The sequence below is a fragment of the Diaporthe citri genome, assembly GCF_014595645.1.
Source record: "Diaporthe citri strain NFHF-8-4 chromosome Unknown scaffold_3, whole genome shotgun sequence".
In the NCBI taxonomy this organism is placed as follows: Eukaryota; Fungi; Ascomycota; class Sordariomycetes; order Diaporthales; family Diaporthaceae; genus Diaporthe; species Diaporthe citri.
The window spans coordinates 3,113,811-3,136,467 of NW_025064848.1; the positions used below are offsets into that span (position 1 = coordinate 3,113,811).

The following is a 22,657-nucleotide window of genomic DNA, read 5'->3' on the forward strand; positions in this document are numbered from 1 at the left end:
GCACGGCAGATCACCAATAATGGAGCTCCATCGCGGTAGCATTGGTAGGCGCACTAGGGGGGGAAGCTTCATGCGTGCTGTGCCCGGGACGATGAATTCCACCCTCCCCTGCAAAGAAAAATGTGTACATTTTCCCAAAAAGGAAAAGCGGCTCCACTCCAAAAATAAACATCTCAGAGCACATAAGTCACTCTCAAAAGAGCTTCTCAATCAAATTTTCTTCCCCAAGGCTAGCAATTAAAATTTAAAAAGGGCCGGCTGGGGCGAGGACGGACGGTGCCGGTAGGCATCGCCGAGCACCATTTGAGGCCCAACCCGGTACTCTTTATATTCCTTAAAATGAGCGAGATGCGTTTCTTCAAGTGACTTTAGATTTGGGAAGTGCCAAGAAGCGCTAAGGTGGGAAAGCGGGCCGCGCTAGCCGTTTATGGAAAATGTACACATTTTTCTTTGCAGGGGAGGGTGGAATTCATCGTCCCGTGCTGTGCCTGGGGGGTAGTAGGACGCGCTAGCCATGCCAAGGTCCTTAAAACACGGGGGCTGGAAGTCGCAAGCAAGCGAGGGGGGGCCAGGACATTCGACCTCGACCTCTTACCTCGACCTGTTCCTAGACCTCGACGTCAATTTCGGCACTTCAATCGACCCCACAGCGAAAGCCACAAAAAAAACACCAAAGTCGCCGCACACCACCCGCCAAAATGCTGTCGGCGACAATGCGATCTGTCGCGGCCCAGGCACTGCGCCCCTGCGCCCGCGGCCTGCCGGCCAAGTCGCTGCCCTCACGTGGCGCCATCGTCCGCCGAAGCTTCCTGGTCGCGCCTAGCTACAAGTCGAAGGTCGCCGTGCGTGGCTTTGCAACAGCCACCGCCAGCAAGATCACGGGCCGTACCGCCGCGAAGCCCGCGACAAAGACCAAGACCACGTCCAAGGCGAAGGGCACAGCGACAAAGGCCAAGAAGACCGCGAAGGCGCCGGCCAAGAAGAAGAAGGCTGTGGCGAAGCCGAAGCGACCGGTCATCAAGAAGAAGAAGAAGGAATTGACCCCTGAGCAGAAACAGGCAGTGCTGAAACGTGAGCTCAAGAGGAAGTCATTGGCGGGTCAAGAGCCCAAGAGCCTGCCTGCGACCAGATGGGTGGTTTTCATGAGCAACGCGTTGAAGGGGAAGCCGTCCGGCGGGATCGGCGACACTGGCAAGAAAATGACAGCCATGTCCGCCGAATTCAAGAGCCTTTCCCCCGCCGAGCTGGAGGTATGTATTCCCATTCTACCACACGTCATGTCAAACAGCGTTTTAACTGAGTCCCTTCTTCAGCGCCTGGAAGAGACTGCAACACAGAACAAGGCGGTCAATGCTGGCAACTGGAAGACCTGGATCGAGAGCCATTCCGTAGCCGAGATCCAGGAGGCGAACGTGGCCCGCAAGCGCCTCAAGCGTGAATTCAACATGACGCCTTTCCCCATCAGGCTCGTTGACGAGCGTTTGCCCAAGCGTCCTGCGACCGCCCCGTACGCCTACTTCGTCAAGGCCAAGCGAGCCGATGGGCCCAAGACAACTGGACGCCAACACTTCACGAAAGAGCTGAGCGAGGAGTGGCACGCTCTGTCGGCGGCTGAGAAGAAGCCATACCAGGACTTAGCAGCTGCTGAAAATTCCAGGTTTCGCAAGGAACTGGAGAAGCTCTCGATTTGAGGGAAGAGACAGATGGGAGCAGTTCCACGGAACCGGCGTATGTGTGAGGAACTCGGCGGGAAAAGGAACGGTTCTTTTTGGTGCGGTACTCCCGGTAAATGTGCGTTAGTGTTATCCTTTTATGCCCCAAGGCGGTTCGGTGCGTCATTAGTACGGTACACGACTGTTGGTGAGAGTATTTTAGGACTGTCTGTAGCTTCACCATGTCATTTGCTTCCTTTGTTACCAATGCCAGCTCTCGGAACCATGATTTGTATCTGCTGAGGCTGCTCATCCAACACCTAGTCGTCTTGCAGCCCAATGGACGCCGAGGCAACCATTTCTATCATCGCAATCGAATCAGTGACGAAGGACCGCCTTTGCGATCGCAGCAATCGTCGCGTAGAAACAGTTTGTAAAAATCAGGGGGTTTCATTCAGTCCTCAGCCAGTAACTCCACCCTTCCATGCGATGCTGGGTATCATGAGACCTGATCGATGCGCCGATGTGGATGCGTTTGTCCAAACAAAAGCAACCAAGTCCAAAAACTCCATCCAACCAACCTCAACCGGACTTTGGTTGAGTGCCCCTGGGCCCGACCACAATTAGGACGTCCCCCGCCGCGCCGTAGTACTTGACCTCCACGTACTTGAGCTTCCTGTAGCTGGCCACGTACAGAAGTGCATACAGCTCCCCGGCGATGTGCTCCCAGCCGTAGAGCCTTATCCAATCCCACGACTCGTCGCGGCACGCCCTGGTGCCCCATCCTGCCTTGTCATCCCGGCGGATATAATTCCCGAGGAAGCCCCATGCCTTGACCTTTTCCTCGAAGTTCCAGCCGTCCAGCCTCATCAGCCAGTATCCCCTCGCGAAAGGCCGCATGTCTCTGGCCTGATACTTCGGCCTGTACTTCCTCCCCATCTGCATGCTCTCCGCCAGCTTCTCCAAGTGCTGGGGTGCTCTAGGCCCCAGGCGGTGGTTGGCTACGGCTGGTTCAGTCGATATCAGCTGCGTTTCGTGTGCCCAGTCACCGCTGTCGACAACAAATGCAGATATGTTTTCTGGCAGTGTATTCGGAATCGTTGTCCGGTGACCCACCGTCTCCACGGCTGAACCAGAGCCCGAGGGCGCCTTGTCTGCGTGGCAGTCCTCCGTCACGTCGGACACACTGCCCAGAGTCTCGATGGGATCTGGGATCTGAGGCGCGTGGCCGTGCGGTCTACGGGTAGATGGGCTTGAGTCGAGACCTGACCCACGAACAAGCAGGCCTTCTGAGGCAGCTGCATGGGAGAGGCTGTTATGCCCGACGTTCCTACCGCCCTCAAGTACCTCGCCAGAAGCTCCCCCTGAGGAGAGAGACGCTTGCTCTATGGATTGGAGGAAGTAGTTCAGCACCCTCGTCGGCGTGTTGAAAGCAGGCGCCCTGATGTCATTGTCTGGCATCGAATCCGGAACCTCGCTTGGTGGAGCAACCCATGAGAGTTGGGTGTCATCCCTGGGCTGAGATGACGCTGGAGGTACAGAAGGCTGTATGCCGGCTAACGGTGCCAGCTGCTGGCTTACTCCTGCCAGGCGCGGTGACCCAACATTATCCCAGACGCTCCCAAACGATGCTTGCGGGGATATGAATTTGTCCGAAGGGACAGCACTGGGTTTTGACGACGGATCTTGGGGGAGATCGACGAATCCCTGGGGCTCGAAATCCAGGTATGCCTGTGCGAGTGCTCGATATCTGGAGTCATCTGCTGCAGCGCTTGGTGCGGTGATATGCACCAGGATCTCAGTGCTGTCTTCATTCTTCCCCATTGCCGATGACTGAGCTGGGTGACGATCGCAAGAGCTCCATTGGGGGTGATGTTGGATACTTCTTTTTTGATCGAGGCTGGACGATACCGATTATGAGTCTTATTGAAATGATGCGGGGCAGAGTCTTTGATCACGAGGGGCACTACTTCTACATAGTAGAAGTTCATGAATGTCATCTGAGTTCAAAGCGTGAATATCTTCTAGATTAGGCACACTGCAGCCTCACGGCAGGCAGGCCCAGGGTCCTGGAAAATGGCCGATGCAGGGGTCTCAGCAATTGGACTGTTGCTTGCACGGGCTTTTGGGGCGGGAGGGGGCACTTGGGCAGGCTGGCCGGGTCTACTTTAGGATGATCATGGCCAGGTGCAGAAGTCGCCTATCCTTGCTCGGAAGGAACTCTGTACCTCTGTGGCCGAATCATTTGAATTCGTTTCTGAGTCTCGACTTGACACCGACCACTTGGCAAGCCAATTGACCCAATTCTTTCCAAACAACACCACATGCTTCTCCAGCAATAGAGGCGTATCGGCAGCAGAAATGGCTTCGGAAAAGGAGGGTAGGGTCGATGTCGGCAAGGTCATGGTCATTGGCGGCTGCGGTTTCCTGGGCCACCACATCGTCAACATGCTCCTGCGCGACTACACGTGCTCAGTGTCTGTCATCGACCTGCGCTGCACACACAACCGGCGGCCCGACTCCGACGGCGTCAAGTACGTCGAGGCGGACATCACCGACGCCTCCAAGATCGCATCCATCTTCGACGAAATCCGCCCCGACGCCGTCATCCACACCGCGTCCCCCGCCCCCCAATCGGACGGCAAGGTCAACGATGCGTTGTACAAGAAGGTCAACATAGACGGGACGCAGGTCATTGTCGACGCGTGCAAGAAGGCCGACGTCAAGGCGCTGGTTTACACGAGCTCTGCCAGCGTGGCGAGCGACAACGTCAATGACCTGATCAACGCGGATGAGCGGTGGCCTGTCCCCAGGGGCAAGGACCAGTCAGAGTACTATTCCGAGACCAAGGCATGTTACACAGCTTTCTGACACACGCGGGTGTGGGGGTTGGCAACTTCATTTATACTGACTGTCTCACAGGCCGCAGCTGAGGAGATCGCCATCAACGCCAACCGCGCCGACGGCTCCAAGCTCCTGACCACCGCGATCCGGCCCGCGGGCATAGTCGGCGAGGGCGACACCATGGCGCTGCACCAGATCATCAAGGTCTACAAGACGGGCAAGACGGCCGCGCAGCTGGGCGACAATAATAACCTCTTCGACTTCACCTACGTCGAGAACGTCGCGTACGGCCACATCCTCGCGCTGCGGGCGCTGCTCGTCACCTACGCCAGCAAGACCCAGCCCCTCGACCACGAGAAGGTCGACGGCGAGGTCTTCATCATCACCAACGACAGCCCCACCTACTTCTGGGACTTCTGCCGCGTCATCTGGAATGCCGCCGGCTCCCCGCACGGCAAGGAGCACGTCTGGGTCATCCCCAAGGAGCTGGGCCTCGTCATCGGCTTGCTGAGCGAGACCTTCTTCGCCATCATCAGGAAGCCGCCCACCTTCACCCGCCAGAGGTGCGTCTACTCGTGCATGACGAGGTACTTCTGCATCGACAAGGCGAAGAGGAGGCTGGGCTACAGGCCACTTGTCCCACTTGAGGAAGGGCTGAGGAGGTCTGTCAAGTGGACCTTGGAGCAAGAGGCGCTTGGCAACATCAAGAAATGATAAAATAGGGATACGGTCAAAGGCTCCCAGCTTCTAAGGCGGCCTTGCGGACCTCGTCGAATATATATATATGGACTTTGTAATCATCTTCTTGTACATAGCGTGCGCAAACTACGCTTCATGCATGGGGCTCTCAAAAGGACAACTGCAATTGCAAAACAGCATCACCAGGATCTCAGGAGTCCGTACTTTGTTTGTTCCATGTGGCAAAAGCCGTAATACTGACTTTGGCTGCTAAAGTTGCATGGCCAGCAGGTATATGACTGCATCTGTAACAACAGCGCATGACGTCCTCGCGCAGCAAGTGCCGGCTTAAAATCCCCCCTCTATGCTTCTTCTGCTGACCGGGCCCCATGGGCTTCAATGACAAGAACTTGTCGTAATCAACCACCCCTCCACATCCAATACACGCCCCCTCCTCGGTGTCTCCGTCTCTCCCTCTGTTTCTCTCTCTCTCTCTCTGAAAGGGGCAACCAGCCAGTTTCTCGTTTTTGTCACACTCGCCCAGTGAGGAACATATAATAACTAGATCCACGAGAAGAATATGAGAGCAAAAAGAAAAAGGATATAAATCAAAGCAGAAGCGGGAATGGAACGCGACCGCCTTGTTGTTTTTGTCGAATAGAAGCCATGCGCGCATGTAACCGTAAAATCGTCCACACCCACCCCCTTTTGACTTTTTTTTCTTGCTTTCCGCTCGAGGGTGGAAACAAAGAGACACGCACGCAGGAAAATGTGGCAAGAGGAGAAGAATAAGAAGAAGAAAGGTGTTCTGGTCGCTATGGCCAAGAAAAGATTTGAAAATGTAAAAATCGAACGAAAATATGATGCGAAAGTAAAGAAGAAAAAAGGACGGAGCACAATGGAACGAACGCCGTCCAGCGATGCTTTGGATATGCCTCCTCCCCCACCCTCCTTGTTAGGCTAAGTCGTGCGTACTCTAGTTTCAACGGATTACAAACAGCCTCCAGTTTCCTGTGGGTCGTGAAAAGCGGGCTCTTCAGATGAGGTGGACAAACAACTATGCACGAGACCACGAGCTGCACTACGCCGCCCTACCCCGTACCGCCAACACCGACCGAGTTGTTCGGCCGCCCGTGATACGACCGTCGCTGGTGATTGTTGTCCGAATCAGACCCCTCGAAGGAGCTGCCATACGCTGGTTGCTGTGTCTCGTCCGGGTTCCGCCACCTAGGCGGTGTGCTTGGGTTCGGGGGCTGGGAGAAAGAGGCGTTGGGTTCCTGCCAGCCGGGCGGCCGGGTCGCCTCGGGATCGGTCTCTACCCTTCTAGCGAGAGGCCTGGTTGGATTCATGTCGCTGGCGTCGCCAAGGACGCCGTGACCGCCGTTCACCCTGCCACCATAGCGCTTCAGGATCTCCTTGGTGGTAATATCACTATCCTTTCCTTCCTTGTATGTCGGGTCATTGAGAACGTCGACGAAGTTGTCCGGGACCTAGAGTCATGTTAGCCGAGTCCCAGTTTGCGAAGCATCCAGGTGATGTTCCACTTACCAAACACATTGATTCCACATCATTGATCAGCGTCTCAACGACATTGATGGCCAGCATGGGCTCGCTGTCGAGAGAAGGTCCTTTCATCGGGTTATAGAGGATATTGGGTGCAATGACGGTTGCAAGGTTCTTGACGTCCATCTTGGATCCTGATTCGTCATCGACCTGGTGGAAATTTCCGGCCCATTTCAGGAAGGACAGGAGAACCTCCAAGCAGTCCCTGTGGCACTTCGGAAGGAGGCAGCACACCAAATGGATGCATTGCCGTCTCTTGTCATCGTCTTGGATCTTAGCCGCGACAAGCCACAACCTGTAGAGTTTGTTTGTCATCAAGGGATCCGGCATCTCTCGGAGGTATTTCTTTAGCAGAGCCGCGACCTGGACGACGGGCTGGGCCATCAAGTTGATGTTGTCACAGCCCTCGCGGTCTATCTTTTCGACCATTTCCGAAAGCTTCTTGATGTTTCCGTTCTTCCGGAAGACACCCTCCACGGAAAGGTCCATCTGCCTCATGGTGGAAATCAGGTCATCAATAATGGCGGGTACCCGCAAGGTTGTTCCTCCGATGCAATCAGTGGACTCGGCGCCATCCCTTTCGATAACCATCTCGAGTGGAACGCCGAAGACACCCTTCTTCTTGACTCCTTTCCTTGAGTCATTCTTGAATGCCTTTCCAAACTTGTTCCAGAACGTCGCCGGTTTCTTGGATTCGATGAGGTTGAGCAGCTCTTCGAGCGTGAAATCGTCTTGCACCATGGGATGCATGGTAAGCACAGCCAGGTGGCGGGCAATGAAATACTCCATTGGAGACAACTCCGAGAAGTATTTCCGACCACCTCGCTGTGGTGATGGCTCACCATAGCCCGGCTCGCCGGCGCGGCCCGCCGATCTCGACCTCTGGTTGGCACCAATGAATGGCTCAGTCGCTGGAGACCTAAACAACTCTTGACGTGCTGGCTTGAACGCCGGACGTTGCTCCCGGGCTTGCTCCGCGGCAACGATACGAGGTATGTCGTCCAGAGTTAGGGCATCTTGGTGGCCGAACATCAGGTCAGAGCCACCCTCCTCGCCGGGAACTTGATCCTCCTCAATACGTTGACTCTGCATGTTACCGCCGCCTTCTACCCCTGGGTCATCCATGAGACGAGACGCTCGCGCTTTTCTAAAGCTCGCCGACAGGTGCTTATCGAGCCGCGTGCTCCTCAAACGGCGAACATCATTCAAAGTGTTCTCGTAGGATGACTCCCGATGATGCTCTCGATCTCCAGCGTATGACTTGGACCGTGAATCGTACTGAAGACGAGGCACATCGCCTGGTCCACTTCCATTCGCTGGTTCATATTCGTTCACGGACGCCTCGTCCAGTGCAGACAACGCCCCAGTGCTCTTCAGTATATCCAGTAGTCGGGCGAGCGCTACTTGAAGCAGGAAGACGTACTGCTGCAGTTTCGTTATCCGCTCGAAGGGAGGTGCCGAGTCTGAGCTGTACGATTCGCAACCGCTGCAGAAGATCTTTTGGTCATAGGTATTAAGTCGAGCGTCCTCGGGATTCCGGCCAAGTTCCTTTCCACATCTCGTGCAAGTCACGCAAGCAATATGCCACCTCTTGTCGCCATTCTTGGCACACTCGTCTTCGACAGGTTTTCGGCAAAGAACACACTGGTCGGACTCGTTGGCGGCCAGCCGCGACATGGCAGCTGTGATTTGCAAGGATCCATCCTCGTTCTTGAGGGTTTCAAGAGCGCTCAGATCGTCGAGAAAGGCGTACAGGCCCTCCACGTTGGTCTGATCCTTTTCAATCCGAAGAGCGCCTTGCAAGCAGATGCGGATGAGAAGTTTCAGATAATGAGCAAGACCGGTTACCAGAGACAGTAATTCCTGGGTTACGCCAAGCTTGTGCGCATTCTTGTCTTGCGTCTTAGACAAGAGAGAAAAGAATTGCACAATCTTCTTGCACAGGAGCTTTGCCTCTCGCGAGTATGATAGAGCTGTCTAGATGTTAGCATCAGCCAGTGCCAGCGGTGCAGGGAGGGCTTACGTTTCATTTCAAGCTGCTGCATGGTCTCATCCAACCTGTCAGCGGACCTAAAAAGAATGTCGACATGCCAAATGAACCTCTTTGCGACAACCACACCGTCGACGTAAGCTCCATTGCTCACATGCAGCAACATGTCGGATATGCAGGCGGCAGAGGATTCCTCGAAGGTGGAGAGGACACTCCATATGCGGTAGACCTTCTCTTCCATCTTCTCCTCTTCTTCCCGGACCTTGTCGCGCGTCTTCTCATCATCCGGGGGAGGTTCTTCATCTGCGACGTCGCTGGGAGTAGCAAGTCGCACATTCCAGAACTTGTGAATCATGTAACACTCGGGGTGCCAATGCTGGTTTTGCCCGTTGCGGAAGATCTCGACAAACTGCTTAAGTATTGCCGTGTGGCAACCATTGCACTTCTGGGCGAATTGGGTGGAGTAGTGGTAGTGGCAGTAAACCTGGGAATCATGCTCGTAGTAGCTGTCTTGGGCGCCGAAGACTGTCGAACAAAGTGAGCACGTGAAGTGGTCGACGTGGTACTTTCGCTCGAGTGCCGTAATATAAGACCCTCGGAGGGCGCCACCACACTGGTAGCAAAGAAGACCGAGCCGTCGGAAGTAGTCTGTTTCGCAAAGCGGATATTGCCCCTGACCGTCTTCGTCGTCTGCCGGGAAGAATTTGGAGGCCACGATCTGTCCACAATCCTATCGAGTAAAACACGTTAGCTCACGGTCCGGCTTGGAGTTGGATTGCTCTACCCACCCGGCATTTGAAGCAGTCCAGGTGGAAAGTGCCGTCCAGGGCGCGCACGAATTGCCCCGTCAGGGGCTCGCCACACTTTTTGCAGATGCGCTGTCCTCCGCTGGCCTGTCGTCCATTCCGACCTCTTGACCTGTTCCGCTCTTGGCTCTGCCGCGAGTCCCCTTCGTCGTCCCAGCTGCGGTCACCGGCCCCGGCAGAGGGGGACAGGGAGGGCCTTCGGCCATCGCGAGGGCCACCGTTCTGCCGTGGCGGTCGATAAGGAGAGTAGGTCCTCGAATCGTCAGTTGTAAAACTTCGCTCTGGTGTTCGGTGTCGTGCAGGGCGATCGCCAGGGGGGCCGCCTTCATAGTCGGGCCCCAACATGGTGACCCGCTCTGCCTTGTGCTACCCGTCTCTTTCTTTCCTCCACTGTGAAAATCGTAGGCGTGTTGGGTGACAGACCACTGAAGATTATCGAGCCCGCTGTCTTGGGATGCAGCTCACAAAGGGTCGGAAACAGGCCAGCGTCGTCTCTGTTGCATGGAAGTCGTCGAGCCAGGGTGGTCGCGCCAGATTCGACAGGCCGTGTCGCAAACCGTGTGGCCTGGTGTTGTCGATCGCCCGAGACGTCAAAAGCGGACCGTTCGCAGGGCTTGGGGAGGCGGTCCTTCTGGCGTGAACTATTGGGGCCTGGGGGCTGTCGCTGGCATCACTGGAAGGGGAGAGGGGGGCTGTGAGGGTGGCCGCCGCCGACGAGGACAGTTCAACGACGGTCTTGGCGCCAGGAACGAGGGACTTGTGGATGCAGGCGGGTAAGGGTCGAGAGCCCGACACGAGTTGGGAATTGTGGCAGTTGATGAGACAGATTGAAGTTGGGATGCGATTCGAAAAGTCACGGTTGGTCCGTCGAGGAAGAAGCGATCGACAAGTCCCCGCCTGTGGTAGCGAAGCGTAATTTCAGAGGTACGGTCCGTAAATGACGGCTTCCTGCGCACTAGCTGAATAGGAGTCAAGGTCGGCCGGTACGTGTGTGGGCGAGGGCGTGGGCGAGGGCGTGGGTGTGGGTTGCAGAAGCATAGGTAAAAGCACAAAAACAAAACTCCCCTGTCAATGCTGACGACAACGGCAACGACAGACGAGACTCCGGGGGGGGGGCAGGAGGAGGGAATGATGGAAGGGGGAGTTGTGAAAGAGGTGGACAAGTATGTAGCAGCGGTCGGCTCAATGAGTCTGTCTGTCTGTCTGCCCGCCCGCTGCCATTCAGTGAGCGGTCGTGGCCCGGTATCACCAGCAGCAGCAGAGCACACAGGCCGACTCTACCTGGGTACTTCAGGTACCTAGGTAGTCCTGGCAGGTAAAACCGTCCGGCGTCTGGACAAGACGTGACAGCCCCAGGACACTTGCTTTGGGCGTGCCCAGGTGGAGCAGGTAGACAGGTACTTGAAATTGCAGGTCCAATTGTAAGGCCAAGCCCTGCCATTGGCTCCTTGCTCCAGTGCCCCTGTGCCCATAAAGACCACCTGTGGCAACGTTGTGCCCACCTGCATGGCTACCTCTCGCCGTTGGGTACCTATAGAGACCCAGCAGCCGGGAGGGCATTGATCAAGCATGTACCCAGGTACCTGTGTACATGGAGACCATTCCGAGGTCCCCAAGGGCGCGAAGGGTGCACCCGACGGCTTGTTGGAAATCAGCCAGCATCACACCTCAAAGAGTCTGCAGGTCTCAAGGCTGTGTCTTGCATTTGGAATACGCTCGATTTGATGGACATGCTACTAGACCTAGGACGTATCTCGGCTGCCTGCTTACTTGTGCCAGTGGAGAATAGAAGCAAAAATAAAAGGAGGGGGAGAAAACAGAAAAGGAAAGGGAAACAAGCCCAATCTGGAAAAAAAAGGAACAGGGAAAACAAAACTCAAGTGTACTCCTTCGCTATACACCCCAGCCCGATCGCAGAAACCTGACCAACCCCGTGTATCACATTCCTGCCGCGCATAACAGGCCCTGATGAGTGGTTGCTGCATGTTATTGGTCTCACCTGCCTTTTACTTCCCTTGAACCAACTGCCTGATCCTCTTCTCGATAACATCCCGCCCGTCCAGCGTTTTCCATACCTGGTGCGGAGCCTTGTTCACAACATCCCAATCGTGCAAGTTTTCGGTCAGATGGGTGAGATCTCGCTGCTTGCCCTCCCACTGGCTGTCGGTCCGGAGTTTGATGGCCGAGCTAATAACGACGAGAGGAACATCGGGTGCTTGGATGGCCCGGCTTGATGTGACGTCGCGTTTCGTCAGTGAGTCGGCCACCAGGCTCTCCTGCAGTTTAGCAAATATCTGCTTCCCAGTCTGGTATGAGGCTCTCCCAAAGACTCGGTCCTCGCTCGTGCGCCCATTGAAGAGGGCGCCCGGGATGCGGTCGAGGCCAAGAGGGGATATGACGCCTCTCAGCCAGAGCGTGAAGCCCCTCCCGGGAGTACCAACGCGGTGGAGGAGATCCTCGTGCAGCGGGTCGATCAGGACGAGCCCCTTGATCTCCTTGCCATGTCGCGAGGAAAACACACGCGAGTAGATGGATCCAATACCAGCACTGGCGAGGACCCAGGGTCCCGTCTCACCGGCACGGGCGAGTGCTTCGCTCAGGGCTTCTGTCGCCTGGCTGGCAGAGAATGGCGACGGTGCTGTGTCGCTCTGGGATTTTTGTCAGCTTTGACCGGTGCAGCATTCTGGTCCAGATACTGACTTACCCATGCGTATCCAGGACGATCTGCGAAACAGTATCTGCTAAAGGACCCATTGTTCAGAGCATTGTCTGCAAATTGCCATAATCCGTCCTCCACTGGGTCTTCTCCGCCCTCGAAAAGCACGGTCGGCAGCTTATTCCCCTTAGAGTCCGTTTCGTTGCCACGGCAGTACAGATGAATCTGGTACTTGTCGCCATCGACCCAGTACAGATCTCCTGGAGCCGCTACCTTAGCGTCCACGGCCCTCAGGATGAGGGTAAAGGTCAGGAGCAATGCGACCACGGCAAGCACAGCAAACCCGATTGTCGAGAGAAGCACTTGGGTCCACTCGAGCAAAGTCCGCCTGGGCTCCTCACGGCCTGTTAACCTTTCCTCTTCCTCTCTCTTCCCCCACTGGACGATCCGGTCGGCGGATAGCGACCAGACCGCCATCAGAAACGCCCAGACGACACTCGCGATGCCCGTCCATGCCTCCTCGTGCCTGGTCTTCTGGACGGCCACGTTGATGATCACATTGGCGAGCAACAGTACGGAGGCGACTGCCGAGAGGATCCGGGCCGCCTTTGACGGGGCGGCAAAGAAGAGGAGGGTCACAATCAACGTGGACAGGGCAATGCTGGAGTAGCTGAAGCCGAAGAACCCTGACCCCCTCGTGGACAGACCGGGGGGTGTGATGAAGATGGACACCAGCTGGAGCACCCACCACAGGAAGGTGATGATGGCGAAGAATACAGTAAGGTATCTGGTAAACCGCACAGTAAACAAGTTGTATGGAGATACAGCTGGATCGTCCGGGCTCAGGTAGCCTGGCCTGTTGCCACTGTCGACCCGGTTCGGAAGCAGCCGTGTGTGCTCGTTCGGCGGTGGGCCGTCATCGTGCGACTCCGAGTGTGTTTCCACAGAGGAGCCCTCGTTGTCGTCTCTTCCCCCGAAAACTCGCTTCATGATGCCGACAGCACGGGCGTGTCTACCAAGCTGCCGACTCGAAAGCCCTCCGAGGCAGGTGTTAGGTCACTGATGGTGACAGAGGGACTGGCAAGCCAAATGGATGGACCTGGTTTGATTTGGTTTGATTGCCTTCCTTACTACGTACAGTACAGATAGCGCCGGGCCTCAAGCGTTTCCGGCGTGACGCCTTCTCCTTTATGAGGCTGCGATTGACTGTCAAGTGTCACTATTACAGCAGACAGCACTGATGACGTAGGTCGATGCGCACCATCGCCTGGCGTGCGCTAGGCTCAGCCGTCCAGGCGAGGGTTGACTACCTAGCAGCTGCCCTAAAACACGGACTAACGGTTTTCAATGTCGCCTAGAGCGCCATACTGGGCGGGAGGCGTTTCAATCTTGAGTGGCCAGCCAGTCTTGACTTCCCATGTGCCCAGGTGGCTCCTTTGCGTGCTTTGTTCGAGAGTGTCGAGGCATCAAGCTACGCGCGGGGCTGCCGTTACATGGCCCGCCTCCAGCAAACATCCCATTGCCCAACCTGGACATCCCTAAATCGGTTGCAAAGGCGTACACATCTTCCCCGCCTCAACCACCAATACGTGCAGGTGCGCCATGCTCTCGGTCGTGCAACGGCATGGCCCTGAGTCGGTTGTAGTCGGTTCGGTCCAATCTGCTGCAAAACTACCTTAACGAACATCGACACGAACGTCGACACTTGGCTTAGCTGTGCCGTCTCGTCTGAACGCTGAAGCTTACAGGACCTGTAAGCCGGGCAGTTCTGCTCACCCGGGAGCACGGGGCGATTGCGCTTCTGAATCTGGCTTCCAATCTGGTCTTGATGAGGTTGTTGAGTAAGACTGCGTGCTGCGAGAGGCAGATGAGTTGGCACAAGTCTGGCGCATCCGGTTCCTTCTCCTCGCTGCCGCGAGCTCCTCGGGATCCGGGCCAGGCCCTGCTGGCTTTATTGCCTCCTTCGGTATTGTTGTTGCAGGGACACTGCGTGATATGTTAGCAGCGAGCAGAGACACTGGTTTCTGCGGCCGCGGCCACGGGTATTGTCAAAACAAGGTCAGACATACTGCAGCTTCATGCTTGCGTCCGGGTCGTGGTGAGAGACTCCATTGTTCCGGAACATGTCCTTCCTGTGCTGCTCAAATGCTTGCCCCGATGGCTCGCTCACCGCAACCCATGACTTGAACTGTGATAGCCACCGAGCTATGCCACCTTTCTTCTTGGATTGGTCGGTAGTGTGGCTGTTTTCGCGACTCATATTCCGAGGAACTGGGCAGGAGCCGAGGCTGAGATGACGACAGGTCCCCCGAATGCCGGTCCGACTCCTGCAGCCCTTCAGTACGGAGGTCCTGCGTACTTTGTCGTGGACGAATATGAACTTTTCGTATCGGCGACCGGCCTGGCAGCAAGCTTGAATTCCGGACCAGCCGGGTTGCTTCCGCAGATGGATCGAGCCCGGAAGCTGGAAACACTAGCAGATGGCGACTGATTTCTGATGTTGCAAACTCGCTTCACAGTGTGGCGAGTACATGTGTTGTGTGTCAATTCCCCTTGTCGGAGGGCATCGAAACGTGAGTAAATGTTTTAAGTTTTGACGATAATGAGCCACGAATAGATAAGTAGCCGCGCAGTGTCTGCCTCTTTTCTCGGAACACAGGGATTGAAGGGTCACATCGCTTGCAATATAACCAGACTCGAAGTCTGGTAGGCATAAGATACTACGACGAGCGAGTTCACGAGAGAGGGGAAAACGAGGGCAGCGAAAAAGGGCAGACTCGTGACTTATCTACACCGAGAAAATCGAGTTATCCCAAGCCCCGCAGCTTGGGAAATGAGCGGGAAAATACTTCATTAGTGGAAGTCAACATACTTCCAGACGAGAAAGCTTCTGAAAGCACCGCCTACTGCAGTCTACCATGTGCCTACTTAGAACCCACGCCTCGTCGCGTGCCGAGGATGTCGCCCTGCAGCCACCCGAGACCTGGCGCGAGACACCTCACTCCAGAGCTGGGCGAGAAGGGGACAGCCCGGTTTCCGAGCTATAACGCGTGAGGGACAGCAGCGCTCAAGGTTGAGAGCACATGAAGTCGACACGAAGCTCACTTTTGGGCCTCTGCTCCGATATTCGACCTGGGCCCCTCAGAGAAACCACAGTGGCAGAGTGGGTGGCAGAGTGGGTGGCGGCATTAGCTTGGAGGATACATCGGCTCGAATGGTCTAGAGCGCCAGGCAGGCATGGAGTGTGCCTGTAACAGCTTCTTCTGTAGTAGTGTAGTGGCCTCCTCTTTGGCTTGTGTTGACATGGGTTGGGCAGCTCTATCGCCCTGCAGTGCCTACTATTCCGAGGATGTCGGGGCAAGTGTGACGACGCTACGTGTGATAGGAGGCTGCATTGGCTTCCATCGACGCCAACGCGTGGGCGAGTCTTAAGGAGCTCTCTTGGTTGGGAGTCCAGTGACCACGCGTAATCGGCAAGCATTAGACTGCCTAGGTACTCTGTGGACAGCTCGCAGAGCCTGCCGAAGTTCCCATTATCAAATGCCTGACACTGAAGTTCAGCACAAGGACCCGGTACCGCGTACCAGAAGCAGGAAGGGGAGTTGGTCATCAACTGATGCCGACGGTTGAGACCCCTGCAGGAGTTGCCCGCTGACCCGCGCTCCGTTGTGGAACGGGTACCCCTGGGAGACCTCCAGGACGAGTCCATTGCTGCCCACTGCCTATAATACCTAGCATTTCACACTCACGGACGCGTGTCTATTCGGCAGGCCCTGCATAACCAGGTCGCACGCGGGTCGGCAAAGAAATGAGGGCTTGGCTCGCGACATGTATTCCGTAACCCATCAAGAGTGCATGGAAGAGCAGTCCGGCCTCACATCGCCACCGACATCAGTCGCTGGACGACTCCTTCCCCTTGCCCCTCCTGGATCTGACTCCTACTCGGGCTCTGTTTCCGGCCCCGGGCCCTCTCCCCTTTGCCGCGGGCGCCGCTCTGTCCAGCTTTCTGGTAGGCCCCTGCCTTGCATGCCCCTTACCCACCCCACTCCTCTCCAGAGCAGGGGCTCCAAAGGGTTGCCAGGGACCAGCTAGTTGTACAAGGGACTCAAGATCTGAAGGGACAAAGATATATGCATAGATATCTCAGTTATACTCGCGCACGGAGAAAGTGTGTGTCCGTGGGGAGGTAGATACAGGCATTGACAGATGATTCGACAGGATGCAGGATCTGTTCCATAAGAGGTCGTCCTAAACCTCATCCTGGCGCTTATTCTTACTTGAATACTATGCTCAAGAGTTATTCCAAGGTTCTGCTGTGAAACTGGATATGGCTACTCATCAAACCATCAAGGAAACATTTATGAATACAATAAACACGTACCGTATACTCTTTGGTTTGGCAGAAGAGTTGGGGGTGTGAGTTCCTGAAAAATATCGGTCTCCACCTTCCCGCATGCACCTGCATGACTTGCCACGGACAGACCCCTGCGCCCGCCTTCCCTGCCGATCTGCACGTCACTCTAAGGTTGGTTCAACCTTAGATATCATCTCACTGCTTCTGCCTCGAACCACCAAAGCACGTCGGGATCAGTGCGCCGGGCGGGACCTCGCTTCATTTATCCCATCTTGCGACAACTACCAACACCACTCGTAAATGAGCATGGCCGGACAGAAACCACAGGCGACAACGCAGGGCGCTTCCCCTTCCAGACAGGCTGAGCCGGCCGCGCCAGTCCCGGAGCCCCTCTCACCTCAGTTCAGGCCCATCCACTCAACCACACCCATCCCGCCGCCAACAATCCCCACCTTCCACCGCCAGACATTCACCCACAAGCAGCACCCCGCACAGGTTCAGTCTATCCCACAGCCGCCACCGCCAGAACCCGTGGACTTCAACGAAAACGTTGATGTGATCGCCCTGGAGTCGGCCATCCTGCTCCTCCAGAGGCAGAAGCAAAAGGCCGAAGAGGACATCCGCCAACTGCAGCGCATTAAGCAGGAGGCCACCAGAAAGCCGGCCGAGTTCGTGCAGGACCTGGCCAGTGGGAAGGTCGGGCAGGGGCCCCAGCCGGTGGCGCCTGGCGGGGAGGATGATGATGATGACGATGAGGACGACGACGAGGAGGATGACGATGAGGAAAGCGATGCTGAGACGGAGGGCCAAGATGGAGGGGAGGCATCCAGCAGCGGCCTCGGGCCCTCACCGATGAAAGCGCCAGGCAAAGGCAAAGGCGCAGCCGCACAGCCACCACCATCGTGGACAAACCTGCCCACGCCGCAGGACGTGGTGCGCATGCCCGCCATAAACTGGTCCAAGTACGCCGTCGTGGGCGAGTCGCTCGACAAGCTGCACCGGGAGCAGCTCGCGAAGCCCACGCTCGGCACGCCGGCCGCGGCGTCGGCGGACGGCAAGGCGTACGAGTTCAAGGGCGGGCCGAACCCGGACGACGGCAAGAAGTCTGTCGGGATTGCTGCGCCGTACGATCCCTTACACGACAAGATCAAGAAGCCTCGCAAGTGAGGAGGAGATGTTTTTTGCACGTTTTAGTGTTTATGAGACAGAAGATACCCAACTATATCACTCCCTCCACCAAAACACCGACCACAAATTTAGAACCTCGCGTGCAATACATTGACTTGTATGCACCGTCAGCCGCCTGTTTTCCATCTGCAACTACATGGTACAATCAAACATAACTGCAAAAATCCTAGCCCCCTTCGCGAGTTGTGTTCGGCTACACCAGTACCACTCACACAACCAGTCTCTGGGCCATATATAACAGCCGTGCTGCGGCATAGAACTGCCCATCTTGTGTTCAGCGCATGAAATATCCGAGATAACGGAGATGTGGGAACTCTCCCGTGATACCACATAAGTATACCCTAATCTCTTCTGTTTTCATCTACTCTATGATGCCTCTGGTGTGGAAGAAACCACGGAGAAATTAAACATCATTATCAAGGCTCTCTCTGAAAGTGATGCCAATTGCACAGGTCACAATTCACTCTCAGTTTTCAGTCAATATGCTTGCCACGTGCGATTCTATCAGTTCATTATAGTCTTGCCCAGAGAGGTCATGGCCCTGCATTAGGAGCAATGATTATTCGACGATCCAACCAGCTGCTATTCATCAGAAGCTGACTGGTCTCAGTCCACTATAAAGCGCGACCTGATCGAACATGGCAGGCACGAGACTCAACTCTTTGTTGTGTCATAGTGTAAATACCAAGGAGCAAGCGAGGCCCAAAAACCGAGTCGGCCGCACGTTCTCATACCAAAAAGGGAGGCATATCCACAAAGTCGAACGAAAGTGCACACTGGCGCATGGATAAAATCAAGTCCTGCAGTATCAAAAACCACGGTGGTCAAGTGGCACCTGCCACGGGCGATGTCAATTCCATTTGTGTATATGAAAACTACCGGGCCATGAAGAAAGGACGTGCTACCGACCCCTATTTCCGAGGCCCAGCAAAGGTATCAAATGTCAACCTCAATGTGAGCCATAACGCCGTTGGCAAGCAAAACCCTCCGAGGACGTGAACAGGCGACCCTCCGTAGAAGCCGACCACTGAGAATGAAAGGGGAAAAAAGTCACCGAAAGTGTGTTTCCGTGCTAGTCCTGTTTGCCGTCCGTGAGTATGCCTGACCGTTCGTGTCCTGTTCCTTAACGCCTGTCCGAGAAAATTCCATAACCGCATAAGCAAACCCCCCGCTCAACCATGCAATCCTGTGTAATGGTTGCCATTGAGGCGTGTCTAAAGCTCCATGGACGCCTGAACTGACCGGCGTAGTCGTTGGTTGTATTGCCTCCTGTCCTGGGGACTGCCCCAGAAAAGTTTGAAAGCTTCGGGGTAGACGAGAGTCCGCGGGTCGTAAGGGGGTTTTTCGTCCTCCAGCATCTCAATGATTGCCTCGAGGTGGGTCTTCATGTCCTCCCGACGCGAGGGGCTCGAGTAGTAACAGGGCGTTCCATCTGGGGCAATGCGGTGGTGGAAGATTCTCGTCTCGAACCTGGCACGAGGCTGCTCCTCGGGGAACCGTGGGCTCAGGTGAAGCCTGACACGGATTAATCCGTCCTCTAACGGAGTCATGGTCTTGCCGATGTACGTCAGAACCCAGACGAAAGGATTGCCACCCTCCAACTCCACGTGATGCGCAAGGCCGTGCTGCCTGAAATGCTCGAGGACTTGTTCGTACTGCCGGCGCAGGTTGACAGTGACTGTTGCATCCTTGAACTCAGGTGACAATCCCTGCGCCGCCCACTGATTGGTCTCCTCGTCCAGAACTTTCTTGATGTTTCGCAGCCGCCTTTCCAGCTCTGTGTAGTGGAACTTTCCATCCATGGTATTTCCTTGGCCCTCGAACGGCATCCTGACAAACGCCTGGCCGTCCTTGACCTCCTCCTTGGCTTTGCGGATCGACTCAAGGTACGACTCGAAGTACCAAAGGAAACGGCGCTTGCACAGGTCCTTGAAAGGTTCAAAGGCTGTGCCGGCGTCCTCGAGACCATCCATGTCCACCTCGTAGTCTTCTTTGTCTGTGTTCGAAGACGCAGCGACGTTGCCATCAGCACCGATGCCCAGGTATTCTTCCAGTCGCTGAATGACAGAGATTCGCAGGCTTTCGTGGCGGATCTAACAGTGACAATGTCAACGGCTGTTCTTCTGCCACGGTAGCTTGGATTAAGTACCTTTTGAACGTAGTCCTTCTGGTTCTTCTTGTCTTGAGCCTCGTTGGCATCCTCAAAGCCTGGCTCGTTCTCGTACGGGTTGGACGACATTAAGCTTTGGATCGAGAGTAGGATAGACTCGAGACCTTGGGCAGAAGACCACTCTTCGCCTCGCTCGCCGCGCCATGTTCTATAGCCATGTTCAGTAATCTCGCCAGGCGGTCGACTTGCAGGAAGCAACATACCCAAGAATAGACCTGTCCGTCAGAGGTCAGCCAAGGATTCTCCAGTAGGGCCGGGGTTGGAGCTGGACTTACAGACACACTCGCCCTTGAGCATATATGTTAGGGTTGAATCGGCATCGACCACCATTCGTGGTGACTGCGTTCACGCTGGGCGACTTTCGGGGATAGTCTGCGGTAGGAGAGGTGTTAGACGGTCGATAGGTGTCGGCACACTTTGCAGCAAGGAAGGCTGACCTTTATTGAATTTGAACGTAAACTGTTCGTGTTAGCCTCGAACATGCAACAAGCCGGGAGGTAGGAGTCAACAAACCTCGAAGAAGCCAAACTCGTAAGGTGTCTCGTGCGGACCGATGATGAGCGCTTTCACGTTGCGTACGTCGACATCGCGGCATGCAACGGCCAGGGCTTGAGACAAGTTAGCGGAGTGAGATGATGCAGATGTCTGCAAAGTGTGCGCGTACAAAGATCGGAGTTCCTCTGGATGTCGCTCAGCTCCTGAACAACTAATTAGCATGATGCTGGTGGGTTGCAAACCGAGGCCATCGACTGTGATGCCAGCCTGGTGTGACCCCGCAGTGAGGCGGCAGACATGCCTTGGTTATCCTGATGATGGATTGATCCGCCATGGCGGGCAGTCCTCAAGGCGCGGGGGAAAGAAAGATTCGCATAGGACTGATGGTATTGATTCCCGGGGATGTTGAGATAGAGCCGTCGACGAAGTGAGTGGTGGATGCGACCTGAAATACCGTAACTTGTCTGCTTTCCAAAGTTAGCGGAGAAGTTGCCGTAAGTCTGCCCGGGCGGGTGACTTTCAGCAGCGGCCCCAGGACTAAGTGGGGAAGTACAAGGAAGCTACGCTGACCCAGGCAGCATGACAGGGTAGGGGCAGGCAACTCGATGTGGGGACCCCGACAGTGGTGGAGGGGACAAAGCAGCCAGACGCGTCCTTGCGTTGAGACGCGTAAATGGGTGTCCTCAGACCTACAAGGTTCACTTCTTTCACACAGTCATTCTCCCGCAGGACAGTTCCCCTACCTGTGACAGTCGAACCGGCCAGACTGGCAAACACAGACTAACGGCTAGGATGGCCAGCTTTTTCGACATCAAGGCCAGGAAGGCCGCCGCCGCCAATGGCGCAGGCAAACAAGAGAAAAAGACGTCAGACACACCACGAGCGCAGCCCTGGGTAGAGAAGTAGTATGTCAACGACAATGTCCTTGCTTGCATGCTGTCTCTGCTGCCTGTTTCTGACCATGCGCCCATTGCAGTCGTCCAAAGAGCCTCAGCGATGTCACCGCCCAAGACCACACAATCACCGTCCTGCAACGGACCCTGCAGGCATCCAATCTCCCTCACATGCTCTTCTACGGGCCGCCCGGTACTGGAAAGACATCCACAATCCTTGCCCTCGCCAAGGAACTATATGGCCCTGAGTTCGTGAAACAGCGTGTTCTCGAGCTCAACGCGTCTGACGAACGCGGCATTTCCATCGTCCGGGAGAAGGTCAAAGACTTTGCGCGCATGCAGTTGACCAACCCACCTCCGGGATACAAATCTCGTTATCCCTGCCCGCCGTTCAAGATCATCATCCTCGACGAGGCCGACAGCATGACGCAGGACGCACAGAGCGCGCTGCGACGGACGATGGAGACATACAGCAAGATTACACGGTTCTGTCTGATCTGCAACTACGTTACCCGCATAATCGACCCCCTAGCGAGTCGGTGCAGCAAATTCCGCTTCAAGAGTTTGGATCAGGGCAATGCGAAGAAGAGGCTGGAAGAGATTGCGGAGAAGGAGGGCGTCCAGCTGGACGATGGGGCAGTGGATGCGCTCATCAGGTGTAGCGAGGGTGACCTGCGGAAAGCCATCACTTTCTTGCAGAGCGCGGCGCGGCTAGTTGGCGCAATCGCCACAAAGAGTGATACTGAGGGTGACAGTATGGAGGTGGACACGAAGCCGGTGACTGTGAAAATTGTGGAGGATATCGCTGGTGTGATACCCAGCGCCACTATCGACAGGCTGGTAAAAGCGATCAAGCCACGCTCATCTGGAGAGGCATACGCAGCGGTGTCGAAGGTTGTGGAGGACATGGTCGCGGATGGATGGAGTGCCGGGCAGGTGGTCACCCAGCTCTACCAGGCGATTATTTTGGACGAGACTGTTCCGGACATCCAGAAGAACCAGATTGTGCTGGTCTTCTCTGAGGTCGACAAGCGTCTGGTCGACGGTGCCGACGAACACCTCTCGATACTAGATCTCTCACTCCGCATATCAACCATCATGGCTGGACGGTAGGGCCGACAACCGTTGATGATGTACTGAGAAGGCAGTGTCTAGTATCGTTGAGGTCAACGGCAACTCCAGAACGTAGGCTACATGCGCAGCAGAAGCTACTCAGAAGCATTGACCAGGGACCTGGTTACGGGAGTTTCGTGGCGAGGAAGCGTGACCTCACTCTGGAAATGGATGGGTGTGGATACGGACGGAGTGCTCCCACTTAGCTAAGCTACTAGATTACTGGAGAGCTGGAAAATTGGCTGGGACGGGGGT

At 55.7% G+C, this 22,657-nt stretch overlaps 9 protein-coding genes across 9 annotated transcripts; 4 read left to right on the forward strand and 5 right to left on the reverse strand.

The window, feature by feature from the left end:
* Positions 1 to 698: 698 nt before the first annotated feature.
* Positions 699 to 1,691, forward strand: INS49_008426 (uncharacterized protein; the record flags this gene model as incomplete). The annotated part of the gene is made up of 2 exons (XM_043169169.1): positions 699 to 1,250; positions 1,314 to 1,691. 2 exons carry the CDS (start codon positions 699 to 701, stop codon positions 1,689 to 1,691), a joined length of 930 nt encoding a protein of 309 aa, XP_043026849.1.
* Positions 1,692 to 2,234: 543 nt separating this feature from the next.
* On the reverse strand, positions 2,235 to 3,476 carry INS49_008427 (uncharacterized protein; the record flags this gene model as incomplete). Its single annotated transcript, XM_043169170.1, has 1 exon — positions 2,235 to 3,476. The coding sequence occupies one exon, from the start codon at positions 3,474 to 3,476 to the stop codon at positions 2,235 to 2,237; it is 1,242 nt and encodes a 413-aa protein (XP_043026850.1).
* A 537-nt stretch (positions 3,477 to 4,013) lies between these two features.
* Positions 4,014 to 5,210, forward strand: INS49_008428 (uncharacterized protein; the record flags this gene model as incomplete). Its single annotated transcript, XM_043169171.1, has 2 exons — positions 4,014 to 4,506; positions 4,582 to 5,210. The coding sequence occupies 2 exons, from the start codon at positions 4,014 to 4,016 to the stop codon at positions 5,208 to 5,210; spliced, it is 1,122 nt and encodes a 373-aa protein (XP_043026851.1).
* Positions 5,211 to 6,265: 1,055 nt separating this feature from the next.
* On the reverse strand, positions 6,266 to 9,878 carry INS49_008429 (uncharacterized protein; the record flags this gene model as incomplete). The annotated part of the gene is made up of 4 exons (XM_043169172.1): positions 6,266 to 6,664; positions 6,723 to 8,710; positions 8,761 to 9,457; positions 9,516 to 9,878. The coding sequence occupies 4 exons, from the start codon at positions 9,876 to 9,878 to the stop codon at positions 6,266 to 6,268; spliced, it is 3,447 nt and encodes a 1,148-aa protein (XP_043026852.1).
* Positions 9,879 to 11,539: 1,661 nt separating this feature from the next.
* INS49_008430 (uncharacterized protein) lies at positions 11,540 to 13,179 on the reverse strand (the record flags this gene model as incomplete). The annotated part of the gene is made up of 2 exons (XM_043169173.1): positions 11,540 to 12,181; positions 12,238 to 13,179. The coding sequence occupies 2 exons, from the start codon at positions 13,177 to 13,179 to the stop codon at positions 11,540 to 11,542; spliced, it is 1,584 nt and encodes a 527-aa protein (XP_043026853.1).
* A 782-nt stretch (positions 13,180 to 13,961) lies between these two features.
* On the reverse strand, positions 13,962 to 14,449 carry INS49_008431 (uncharacterized protein; the record flags this gene model as incomplete). Its single annotated transcript, XM_043169174.1, has 2 exons — positions 13,962 to 14,175; positions 14,259 to 14,449. 2 exons carry the CDS (start codon positions 14,447 to 14,449, stop codon positions 13,962 to 13,964), a joined length of 405 nt encoding a protein of 134 aa, XP_043026854.1.
* Positions 14,450 to 16,849: 2,400 nt separating this feature from the next.
* Positions 16,850 to 17,710, forward strand: INS49_008432 (uncharacterized protein; the record flags this gene model as incomplete). Its single annotated transcript, XM_043169175.1, has 1 exon — positions 16,850 to 17,710. One exon carries the CDS (start codon positions 16,850 to 16,852, stop codon positions 17,708 to 17,710), a length of 861 nt encoding a protein of 286 aa, XP_043026855.1.
* A 1,235-nt stretch (positions 17,711 to 18,945) lies between these two features.
* Positions 18,946 to 20,730, reverse strand: INS49_008433 (uncharacterized protein; the record flags this gene model as incomplete). Its single annotated transcript, XM_043169176.1, has 8 exons — positions 18,946 to 19,824; positions 19,881 to 20,049; positions 20,105 to 20,116; positions 20,177 to 20,273; positions 20,339 to 20,360; positions 20,415 to 20,509; positions 20,566 to 20,599; positions 20,674 to 20,730. The coding sequence occupies 8 exons, from the start codon at positions 20,728 to 20,730 to the stop codon at positions 18,946 to 18,948; spliced, it is 1,365 nt and encodes a 454-aa protein (XP_043026856.1).
* Positions 20,731 to 21,188: 458 nt separating this feature from the next.
* On the forward strand, positions 21,189 to 22,402 carry INS49_008434 (uncharacterized protein; the record flags this gene model as incomplete). The annotated part of the gene is made up of 2 exons (XM_043169177.1): positions 21,189 to 21,301; positions 21,373 to 22,402. 2 exons carry the CDS (start codon positions 21,189 to 21,191, stop codon positions 22,400 to 22,402), a joined length of 1,143 nt encoding a protein of 380 aa, XP_043026857.1.
* Positions 22,403 to 22,657: the final 255 nt, after the last annotated feature.